This window comes from Haemaphysalis longicornis, unplaced genomic scaffold (assembly GCF_048455015.1).
Source record: "Haemaphysalis longicornis isolate Haplotype H1 unplaced genomic scaffold, Haemaphysalis longicornis Haplotype H1 scaffold_2, whole genome shotgun sequence".
Classification (NCBI taxonomy): domain Eukaryota; kingdom Metazoa; phylum Arthropoda; class Arachnida; order Ixodida; family Ixodidae; genus Haemaphysalis; species Haemaphysalis longicornis.
The window spans coordinates 168,176,011-168,188,543 of NW_027526295.1; the positions used below are offsets into that span (position 1 = coordinate 168,176,011).

Here is a 12,533-nt window from a genome sequence, read left to right on the forward strand (position 1 = left end):
GCTGATAATTTTTAACCGTTTTCATATACCCATAAGTTAGCCCTAGGAATGACGGCAAGAAAAACAAAGGAGGAGATAAAGCACAAAGAAAAAACAAGAACAACGGGAAGAAAAATCCCGGGCCATCTCCACTAACGTGAAACCTGGGGAGGGTCAAATCATGCGGTGTATAAGTATATTCTTGGCGCCTTCGCGTTATTGCCCTCGGCGATGAAACCGTTCGGGGGTAGAGGTATACAGCTTTGCTGTAAATATCTCGTGTCTTTGAAGCACAAAGCGTTCTAGCTCGAGGCACTGCGCAACGAGTGTCCCGTTGTGTATTTAGTACGCGTTTTCGACCACGGAGATGAATCGTTCTTGCACGAGACGTTGCAAAAGGAGTGTCTCGGTGTTTTAGTACCACGACTATATGATACGAGATGCGACGACGACAGGAGGTGCCGACAGCCCGAGCCCCTAAGAGGCTTTGCCTAAAAACAGTTTGCTGCTATCATCGAAGAGAAGTATTTAAAGCAAATCATTCTCGACAGATGTGTAGGTGTTATCAACAACCTTGTGTTACAGTCGTTACAGGTGGTCTCACGGAGGAAAACGCCTTTTTGTTATGTCGCATCCGAAGGGGACCTTAGAAGAACACAACTTGGCGATAAAATCTAAGCCTCATTGCGTCACCCTGTCATCACCATAATTCTGAAGTAGGAAATATGCAGTCCATAGTAATTGGCTGCCAATGTTTCGCAGTATAGAGCGGGCTGCCGTTTTCGGCGCAGTCAAAGAGAGGGCATTGCCGCAGACGTTGGCAGAGCGCATCGCCTTGCCATGTGGTCACTGGGTACTGCAGAGTCTGTCATTTGCCGTCTGTCATTTGCCAGAACGCATAACGTGCCGACACTTGGTGATGTAACATACTGCTTCAAAGGCCCGACAGTAACAACACTAGCAGCAATGGAAACAACGACCACTACTACCACTGCTACTACTATTACTACTACTTCTGATGCTAGAACTGTCACTGTACTCTTAGAGTAACAACTATATTAATAATGCCATTTCCTAACTATTATCACTAACAGCAGCAGCACCCCCTCGTATTTTTTCATGGCCCTTCTTCAGAGCTCTGGATCTAAAATGGCCCTTCAGTCGAAAAGGGCTGATTTTTATTGTTTTGTCTTTTTTAACCTAGTCCACCTTTCTGTTCTGGATGTTTGGTCATCGCTTGCTTGGTTATCTGAATTCAACCATGTCCCGAATACCTCGTCATAGAACTTTGGGCAATTTCTCCATTTTTTTCTTGCGTCGCAGGTTGTTCGCTGGACGCGCAAAGAGTGGCAAGGCCGCGCCTACTTCTCCTTCATGGGTTACCCCTACTCCCTCAAGATCATCAATCTGAAACACGAAGACAAGGGAACGTACGTCTGTTCTGTCACTTTCCGGGACGGCACTCAGAGGAACGCCACGGTGTTCTTGCAAGTCATTGGTGAGTCCTACCCTACCGGCCTCCCTCAAATGCCTGCTCTTGAAGGTTGCTGCTTGGCAGCTTCTAGAATTTGTAATAACTCATTACCATCATCAGTACACGAAAAGGCCCATTGTTTATCTGCCGATTTTGTGCCCAGAATTTATTTTTATTGGGCAGTGGCAGGAGTAAACGGGTTCTAATGTTCTGGGCCCCACCGGCACCACGTCTGTCAACTTGACCATCTGGGCCTCCTCAGAGCCTGAGGCCTGGGCACCGCATATAGCGATGTATTCATGATATTTTACCATTTTTAGAGACGATATTGTTTCTTGGCCTACTTAAATGCAAACATTTTTGTCTGCCTGTAGGTATACCTGTCTGTGTGAAAAGAGGCTTTATTATAAAAACCACATATCAGCGCGCAGCGACGAAAAGGGAATTTATTACAAAACCACACATCAGCCCGCAGCGACTAGTGGTAACAGCTCTGCCCTAAAAACAAACAAACAAAAAAAAAAACAATCAGTTTCCAAGTACTCCGGGCAGTCTGCACTTTGCACAACAAATGTGCCTGTCTGTGACTCGATTCAGCCACCCAGCGAAAGTGAAACAGAAGCTGCGCAATAGTCTTATAGACCCACAGCCAAATCTAAACGTCCAAGTCCGGTGTCAGTGTTCATACTTGTCAACATCGTTGAACGAGAACAAGACATTGCGCAAATATAAGCAGAAAATCAATACAGTAGTGATATTTGCAGTGTTCATTTATTTAAAAAATCATGAATACTTGGTTTTTGCGATAGCAAATGAAATGCTACATCAACTGCACAAAACCGTCGCCTGCTGATGTCCGCGCCACTATAGCTCCTGGGGGCATTTAAGAAATCAAACGGCAACAGCAACGAAAGGTTCCACTAGTTAGGTTCCACGTTCCGCTGGAAACGCTCGGGGAGTAGGGCAACATGGTTCTATAAACGCGTGAGTAGGATGCCTCGATTCACTCGCGTTTCGCCGTACGGCAGCGCTGGCATCGAGGCATCCAATCTGGAGCAGTGGAACGCGGTAAATTAAAGCTTACTTTAGCGAATTTATCTCGGGAGGAACAAGACGGGAGAGAAACAGCATGAGAGGAGGGCGGGAAAGAGAAGGGAGGTATTTACTTGGCAGGGGCACCAGTCGACTACCGTCGTTCATCGAGATTTGCTACGACAGGAGCATATATGCGGCCATTTTTTTCTACTGGTTGTGTCACATGCGGGCGATGACCTTGCGCAGAAATGTTTCGGTCACATGATTATGCCATGGCCACGTCACCAGTTGTGCAAACCCTCTCCACCGCAGTGAAATAAAGGGCAAAATTATGCAAGGGACTTTTTGACGCAGCTAGCCTGGTGTGCTCTCTCGGCGGCGGCGCCATGAAGGGACCTCGGAGGAAGCGGTGGTTAAATGCGTGTCAGCGCGGTCTTTTTGAGGCCTGAAGTGCAGTGTCCCTCGTTTTACCATTGCGCGCGTAATACGGAGGTTACGTGTTAAATACCACCTGTGGCCAGCTAAATTTTCTTCATCATTCCTCTTTTTAGTTTATTCCTGCCATCGGCAGTCGGCACTCACGTTGCTGCTTCCAGATCACATTATTAATTCCGCTATTGTCCCTTAATTTCTTCAAAGTCGTTTCAATTTGCTGTACCAGCCTGTTATCGTTGATACGTCCACCGCTCATGTGATCACTTTTGATTTCGCCTTCAATAATACTACGCTACATGGTTACAATATTGTTTATGTAGCTGGAGATCTTGAATAGGTTATTTATTTCGTAACGCGTGATACATTCGTTCGTTGCTCCCAACTAAATTTGCAAACCTTATGACGAAGAAAGCAATTTCGTTGCACGCAATGAAGGCCTTTATACCTTCCACAAATTCTTCGTTACAACTTTATATTTCTTAAGCGCTGGCTGGATATGCCCGCTGGTACCGTTTGGACGCCCGAATGTAATCTTCCAAACGAATAAGGCGTTCATCGCGTTACCCGCAAAACAACAAAATAGACATGTGACCTTCCATCTCCTTTCCTCTTTCCCCATACAAACAACAAACACAACCAAGGGAGAATGGAAATCGATCCCTTTCCAGTCCTTGTCAGCGAATTCAATTAACGGAGACTCGGTAACTCGCTTTGCTCCCACTTCGTACAGCAACTACAAGTAACACTAAGATGCATGGCTGCAGCAGAGAGTGCTTAGAGGCGTCGACTCGCTATAATCGCTTCAGCTTGTTTTACGGCTCATTTGAACGTGTCGCGTGGCTGACTCTGGCCGTATACTGTTGGATTCGCGTTTGGCTGTTCCTTGTGGCGCTCTGCGTGTAACGCTGTTGTTGTTTTCACCGTTTGCTTGCGGCGCTCATCCCCGTCTCCTCCAGTCCCTCCCGAGCCTCCCGTGATCATGGACGGACAGGGAAACGCGCTGGTCGGAAAAATCGGACCTTACAATGAGAGCAGCCGACTGAGCCTCATCTGCGAGGTCCGAGGTGGTAAGTATTTTCGAAAAAAGATCCGAACGAACACAATTGAACGTTGGGCGAGTTGGTAATACATTTTGGGAATGAGCGCAAAAAACGACGACACGTAGAAAAGAACACAGGACGGCGCGCTACTAGCAACTGGATTTTATAAGGAAAGAACAGGCATTTTTAATGTGAGAAAACGCCAATTCATCAATGTTCTCGAACGAGTGCATCGAAACAAACAAACAAAAAAAAACCCAAAACAGTAAAAACTGCATTCGATCCCTCTGTCATAGGAATCGGTGAAACGCGAAAGTGAAACGTGCAGCGAAATTTGCAGCTGAGCATGATTTGCGGGTCGGCGGCTGTCTCGTGGGTGTGCTTGGTGAACGACGTCCTGATGGTGGGTCGCTTCCGCAAAGGTGTGCTGGCGTCATTTCCATGCTGGATATGACGGCAGTGAAATCTTGGTTTATCCCGGCATAAAACAATTTCGTGTTAAAATACAAAACCCGTAAACAAACAACCCCAAGTATAACGTACTCTTTGGTGCTAAAGGTTGCTTCCCCGCAAGAAGACCCGGTGTGCAGGGGTGCACCTTTTACAGGCCACTTGCTTAATTGTACTGGCGTCACTTCCGTGACGGATATGACGTCACTCAAATCTTTGTGTACCTGGTAATAAAACTTTCGTGTTAAAAAGCAGTAAAAGAATTGAAAAACAGTACGAGGAATGTAGCATGGTAACTTCATGTGCGGTTCCAAAAATTCCAACTCAGCAGTCTGCAGTCTCAGCGAATTAGGGTTGGCTAACACACACGGAGCCCTCCCGGGTGATATGGTACGCTTCAATTTGGGTTCCTCCCTTGTGTCTGTACATGACTGTGGTCTTTTCGAAGAGAGGCCTGCACCCATCCTTTTCGGACTCTTTACAATGCACTGCTAAGTGCGTGTAAGGCCTGCCCTTCAAAAAGCTTTTGGGCTCACATAGACGGATGTTGAGGCACCGACCCGATGTAGGCCTTTCCGCAAGCCAGCGGAAGACGATAGACAACCGAGTGTGCGCAAGGCACATACTGCGTACCATGCTTCGTCTTGCCGCCTGTGTTGTTGTCCTTCTCCGGTTTTCTAATTTTCTTGTCAATCACGCAGCATATCTGGCCAATCTTTCTTTCGGCAAGAAACACGACGTTTACGACGTATCGGGAACAGACCATTTTTATAACATTAAAAAAAAGATCCAAATTAACGCACCAAGAATGATTGCCTTCAGCGCTCCCAGCTTCTACTATGACTCGCACATACCATACCGCCTCCTTACAGACGAGCGGCGATGAATAACCCGCGAAGGTCACGTTACCAGGTAAAGCAAGAAGAAGTTCTGTGTGGCGTAAGAAACAGATACCTTGATTGCTTCCTGGCTTAAAGGAACCCTGCAACACCCGCCGCGGTGGCTCAGTGGCTAAGGCGTTGCGCTGCTGAGCACGAGGTCGCGGGTTCGATTCCCGGCCGCGGCGGTCGCTTTTCTGATGGAGGCGAAAAGCAAAAATGCCCGTGTGTACGAGATTTCGGCGCACGTTAAAGATCCCCAGGTGGTCAAAATTAATCCGGAGCCCTCCACTACGGCGCGCCTCATCGCCTGCGTTGCGTCGGCGCGTTAAACCCTACAAGCAATCAATCAATCAATCAATCAACCCTGCAACACTTTTAACAACTTTTTTGAAGCCGCAAATGCTTGCAGAACGTAGCCACCCAACACACACCCAGTACTTAGATTCGGGGGTCGCAAATTACCTCAGCCAAAAATTACTGCTCTATGCCCGTCAGATAACTTGTAAACTCGCTCAAAATATATTTCTTTCTTTCCCGGTCTTGACGTTCTCCGACGGCTCGAATTACGGCACTAAGGCCATGTAGGGGCTGTTGGCCGGTGTTCCTTCAGTTGCAGCAATGAACGCTTTTCGATAGCAACTTAAAACAAAAAACCCACAAAAACAAAGCAGAAACGGAAGGCGTATCTGGTGCGACGAGATAATCACGCAGTGCCGCTCCGTGCTGGCGATAACTATAGCTTTTGCAGTGGTTCCAGACGTGAAGGATCGAGTGAAAGTGCTTATCGAAAGCGTTGCAGGGTCCCTTTAATCGGCAATACCGCGCTCTTGTTGGAAGTGAATTTAATTGGGCCGTGTTTTGTTTCAGAGGGCTGTTCTTAATTTGTGATTCAGTGCCCCAAAAACTCCTTAACATATGCTATGTTTATCTTGGGTCACTTGTCTTCGCTGGAATGTAGAGCACTTTGTACGTGGTGTCCAAGATGGATGTCTTCACAACACGATTTAAGAGTTCAATATTTTGTCCTTTCTTATGCCGACGCTTTGCAGCAGCAGGTCTTTGGGCGCTTCCTATGTTTTTTTTTTTTTCTGAAGAGACCAAGCTGGCCTTGAAGTATGGAAATGTACATTCAGCCTGGTTCGGTCAGTGTGATTTTTGCCCCACATAATTACCGCCTAAGATTTGTACACAAGGTTCAAAATTTTCAGAAAGGTGGAGAGGACTGGTTCAAATCCTTGCGAAGACGTCAGTGCACGTCTGAGAATTTAAAAAGCGACCAAACATAATGTTTATACGAGCCCAAGGGAAAGCTGCCATAGCTCGGCTCGATATAACGGTGTGGCTTCATATTTTAACGGTGAGCTTTTTAAAAAGCTCGAGCTTGGTTCGGTTGCGTCTCAAAAAACACGAAGAAAAAAGACGCACGCGGTGCCTCCTGGCGAGGAGCGAGAGCGCCAAAGCAGCGCGCGGCACTAAAAGAGCGGAGGGCTCAACTCTCGTCGGGCCCAGCTTCCAGCAGCGTCGAGGACTAGCCTCGCAGCCGGGCTCAACTCTACTCGGGGAACGCGCGAAATGAGGGCGGGTCGACTGGCGCAAGGAGAGAGATAGCGGGGTTCAGTCGGCCCAAAAATAGGCCCTGTGTTCACGAGCAGAGGACCGGCGTGAACTAAGTTCTTCCACCGTGAGATCAGCTGTCAGTGTGGGGGACCGACCGGAACGGCTATACTTGGCCGGATAAATTCCGGCTAAACTTGGCTTCACCCCTCAGAACTTATCCTAGCCTAGCAAGAGTATCGCAAAACCTCACAAAGCTTAGAAAAGCCTAACAAAACCTAGCAAAACATAGCAAAACCGGAAGAAGCTAGGTCGACCCCCAGCTCCGCTGTTTCTCAAGCCTTGCACCATTAGTGCAAGCTGCGGCAATTTTTTTGCGGCTATCTCTGTTAAATATTTTAAAACCACTTGATTTCCAGAAGAAATCTTTTAAAACAGCCGTATAGCTGTGACGAAGACTGAGTTTTTTTTTTCAGGAATTAAGCGGACTGCTCTGCTAATTGGAGGAAAACTACTACATGCTCGGCTGGTGATCCCTTTGGCAGGAGAGAGAAGACGCGACGTGAAAGAGCAAGCGACGGGCACATCGAAGGCGTCAGCTTACAGTTTCGGCTTTATCCGAAAGGAACAAAACTGTCCCGTCGTGATTGCTACTCAAATACATAAATGCGCACATACGCACGTGTGACTCGGTGTGTGTGCGCCCACTTTTCCCTGTTCGCCGGACTCTGCAATCCGGCCGCATTACAGACACGGCGGCGGCGGGAGACGCGATCTGGGCATATATACGCGTAGTTATAGAGGGAATGCAGATTTCGACGTTCGCCGGCCGTCGGTGACGGATTGTGCCGTCGCGCCGGAACACCGGCGCGCATAATCAGGACGCGTAATCAATGGCGCCCCACCTCGCGATTATACTGCGCCGGACACGCGCTCTATGTCCTCTCGGTACGGCCGTCGGCTTTCCCGTTCGTGCCATTGCTTCTGCTGTTATTTCTGCCTCCCAAATGCCGCCCGAATACCAGCGCTGCTGCGCACGCTATATGGCTCAGCACCAAAACGGGTGGCCGGCCGATACTGAACGTTTGCGTTCATTCGGGCACGTGCCATTTCACCCAATTATTGGCGTTGCTGCGTGACAGATGGGGCAGTGTGAGTCTATAATCCGTAATAATACCATCAGAGATCGCCGCCGCGCTGGTTCCAGGGTAAAATAAGAGAGGAGGACCTCCTGGGGGGCCCCAGTGCAGTAGATATAGACTTACACAGGAAGGCGTTTGGTAAAGCGAAAAAATTTGGTAGATGGGGATGACGGTCAAGCCACCCTGCAGCAAAAGGGCGGTTGACAAAGGTCAATAGCCCGACATAGCAATGGGTTCCCTTCTGCGGTCATGCCATGGTTGTCTCGCCCTGATTGGGAGTTGGCGGCAGTGGCAATTGAGTATTAATTGGCGAGCAGGCGTGCCGTGTAGTCGGCGGTTTAGTAGTCGTGCCTACCTGGTTTTCGGTCATCTCGATTCCGGACGCTAACCTAGACCCCTCTCCGCTATTCCGTATTTCTCCTATCTTAGAACTCCGGTGGCTATGAAAAACAAAATAAAGTATTAAATTTGTCATCAACGAGCAACACCAGCATCCACGCTCCTCATAAAGGCTTGTTTCTCGGCATGTGTTCACAGTTAAAAGTTAAAGACGTAAAGAGTTCCCTGAGAGGGTTGCTATGTGGATTTGAAGCATGTCATTAATCAATCGCCTAACGCCACCCGCGGTGAAAGATGGTTAATCTTGTTTGATAATTTTTGTGATTTTTATAAGTAGTGTGAACTTTATTTTACCAGATTCAACTCACTTCGAGGCGCCCTAGGTGCAAGCCAATGAGGACGCATGGACGAGTACCATATACTCGAAATTGGAACAATTCATATTTGAACCACCCAACGAAGAGACATGTACACTAGCAACAGCTGTACGGGCCAAGTTATCCGTACAAAAGGTCGCAACTCCTATCATTCGAGTCAAATTGTTTATAGAGGCAGGGAAACCGCAGATAAATAAAACTATCCTCAAACTACGGCGCAAAATTTGGTTTAGGTTATTTCCAGCGTTCTCGCTGCGCCAGATAAAGAACTACCTTAGATATTACTCCCGAAAAGCAAAACAAAATAAAAAGATTCATAGTAATGTTCTTTCGAACATGGCTTCATTATGTGCAGCAGTGGTGTCCTGTTGAAGTAAAAGCCAGTTGACGCCGAGATAATTAAGCAAATGTGGTAAAAAGCGATTTTATAGGCCTTGTAAACTATGGTATTTAGATAGAAACTTGCTCAGTGATTTTTCGCAGCTCCATCAGTGGTATACCGGAATTCCAATAAAAGACCACGGCTCATGCTGGTGGTTGCACTTTATGGACAAAGAACATTTGGCAAGCTGCGTACGTTTTCGTAGCATCTATTTTTTTTCTTTCTTTTTTTGTTGTTTCCACATTTTTCCCGGCGGATCTGGTCGAAAACATGTGAGAATACCCGGGAACATAACGTCACAAACACTTGTTCCGAAATAGAAATCTTGTGCAGGGATGTAAAACGGCTTATATACGGCGACGAAACGAAAGGTTGGACCGTCAAGGTGCTAGGCAAGCAGACGGGAGCGAACAAAGCACTTTACGATATCGGGCCGAGAAGAGAATACGGTTGTCAAAACGGAGCCGGAGATCGCCGCTGCAGACACCGTTATTGACAGAAACACTCCCGCCGCGCGCGCACTCGCGCTATACATTTTGGCAAAGGGCTCAAACATTCGAAAAAGAACCAACGAAGACCGTGCGTTGTCGACAAAGGCCGGCATGCAGGCAGACTAAGCGACGAAGACAGGACGGGGGACGGCGCGAAAATTGATGTCTTCCGACGAGAACGATCCGCTCGTTGTGTACTGACCCCTCCCGCTGCCATTAGGCACGTTACAAAGAGGGGCGGACAAGGGGGGAAAATAGAAACGCAGAAGCAAGGGAGGCTTGCGAAATGGCGATTCACCGAAACGAATGGTTGAGGGATGCGTTGCGAAACCTCGAGCCATGTTATCGTATACCAGGAATCCTAGCCGCTGCCGTCGGTAAACAAAGCGCGAAACGGGGAGGTTGCACGGGTCTTCTTTTGACTCCGCTTGAATACACGGGATAGTTCAAAAGGGATACCTTTTGCTATTTTTAAGGCTGCATTTTTTGCGGAATTTGAACAATTCATTAAATAAATCTTTATTTAAACGAGCAAGAGATGGTTGCCACACAATGTGGAAGGCATACTAATTCCAGGATATCTTGGCTTCATGGGGCAGTCCCCACGAAGCCAAGGCAGTGCACAATGTCGCTATCTAGTCCGGCCGCGGAAGCCTTCCACGTTTCTATTGTAAGGTTTGGAATTGGATTGAGATTTGATGCTCGCTGATACTCCAACATCATATGTTATAAGGTATAAGGTATAAGGCTTATGACACTGGCTGCATGGCGACGGGGATCAGGTGGAAGACGTAAGATTGAGAACTGATTGGGGGCAGGTGTTGGTCCGGAGTCTTCTGAGGTTGGTAGATTCTTCTCTGGTGAGGCACCAGTGTGGGTGCGTGAATTTTGCACGTTCATGATAATGATTTGCAAGGAGTCCTGTGTACGTTCTAAGCAGCTGCAGCCAGTTTTGTAGGTCTTGTACAGGTGTCGCCATCTCGGATAACGATTGAGTGTACCAATACGCAAAGTGCGGCATGAGTCGCTCCACTGCCGTTGATGACACCGTGGCCTGGTATCCAGATATTGTAGATTTCGGTGAGTGTCTTGGAGTGCCTGACTAAGAAGGCGGAAATCATGAGCAAAAACTCTTCCCAATTTATTGATTTGGCATGCGGAAGGGAGTCTTAAGATGGTGGCGGTTTCGTTGTTAGTGGTGGTTGCTACGGCTATGACGGTCTCTTCTGCAGAGTGGATGGATGTCGCGGTCACTGTAATGGCATTGAGTCGTTGTCCGGCGCCGTTGACTACGCTGGCAGCGTGGGCTGGACTATGGGGCTTGGAACTATTGTCAACTTTGGTGGTCCCGCGCATGTTAGCCATTCACCTTCGACGTCACGCTCTTACAGGTGTCCCCGAGAGCAAAAACATTCTGAGTCACTACATTAAAAACATTTGCATCAAAAAGATAACCTTACAGATAAGCTTAAAGAGAACCTCTAAGCTTTTAACAGCGGAGCTTTTCTGGGGATGGCACTGAGGACAGTCTCTGTTGGTATTGCGTCATGCTCTTTCTGGAGCCGCTTTCTCCGCCGCGCAGAACTTCGTTTCTTGCATCGAATAAAAGTATATAAAATAAAAAAAAGGTCTTACACCTTCATATCTGATATGACGGCTTATATTGCCTCTAAAAATGTCTTCTCAGTAACGCACTTGCGCTCACAGGTGTAGCCGGCCTTAAAGGGGACCGTGTAAGCTTGGTCTTTGTAAGCTGGCTTCTTCCCATTGTATGTTGCACAGTGTCATCTACCATCTGTGATGGCCATCTACGGAGGGAGAATGGTTGCAGAAAACGGCTGTAGCTGTTGTTTTAGCGGAACAATCCGGAAAACAAATTCTATGACATTTAGTCGCTAAGACGACTGTCGTCGTGCAAAGCTTCGCTGGTCATCCTTTTGCACAAAGTGGAAAGCACTGGATTTTTTTGTAACTTCTAGTACTTTGTAGAGCTGCCCGGAGAAAAAGGCGGCAATAGTTTCGATATGCAGGTTTTGGCATTCAATGCTTGAGAAGAGAAGAGCGCGATGAACGCGTATGGTGCTACGGCAATTTGTGCGGAACGGTTGGGCAAAAAGGCAACACTTTATATTGGAACTCGTGGAGCAGAATGCCGACTATGTGCACTTGACTGACCACGTCCGCACTTGACTGACAACGTAACGTGTTCACTGAGCTGCGTACAAAACATGGACCAAAAATATTGCCCTCAAAACAAATGCGAGTACGTGCTTTGGGTAGATTCTTGAAGTTCATAGACCTCGCGGGTTTATTGCGACTCAGTAATGCCATTATTTGTTCTGGTGGCAAAGAACCATAAATCGATCGTTCATAGTTCATACTTTTCCTACTATAACATTAATCGTTGCTGGAGGCATGCGTTCTGAGGATCCAAATCATTCCTTTACGGTTCTTTTCCTCCTTGTTCGCGGTCGCCACGCGTGAGCAGGCAAGCCGGCCCCCTCGCTGATGTGGCGCCGCAACGGAGAGCCCGTGTACGCGAACGCCATGGCGACGTCATCCGGCGACGTGCGACGCTTGACGCTGACGCTGCACAACTTGCGCCGCCAGGACCTGATGGCCGTCTATTCGTGCGTCTCCTCCAACAACGTGTCCGTCCAGGGAGAGGCTACGGTCACGCTGGACCTGAACCGTGAGTAGCAGTCCGTCGCCATCGTGCTCATAGTTGTACACACGCTAGCTATTGAGAGAGAGAGAGAGAGAGAGAGAGAGAGAGAGAGAGAGAGAGAGAGAGAGAGAGAGAGAGAGAGAGAGAGAGAGAGAGAGAGAGAGAGTTTTGTTTCCAAAGCACAGAAAAATTTGTGAGAGAGAAAGAGAGAGCTCTTTATTAGATGAAAGCAGAGAGGTTTGCCGGCATGTTCCCTCCTGCATGCTACTCTGCGGGTATGGGGAGA

At 47.9% G+C, this 12,533-nt stretch overlaps 1 protein-coding gene across 1 annotated transcript in view; it reads left to right on the plus strand.

The window, feature by feature from the left end:
- Positions 1-12,533, plus strand: part of LOC144169456 (neural cell adhesion molecule 2-like) — a 181,498-nt gene that overhangs the window by 141,961 nt on the left and 27,004 nt on the right. Inside the window, exons 3-5 of the mRNA XM_077698634.1 lie at positions 1,303-1,477; positions 3,880-3,990; positions 12,068-12,271. Coding sequence (XP_077554760.1) covers positions 1,303-1,477; positions 3,880-3,990; positions 12,068-12,271 — 490 coding nt within the window. The remainder of the gene's footprint in view (positions 1-1,302; positions 1,478-3,879; positions 3,991-12,067; positions 12,272-12,533) is intronic.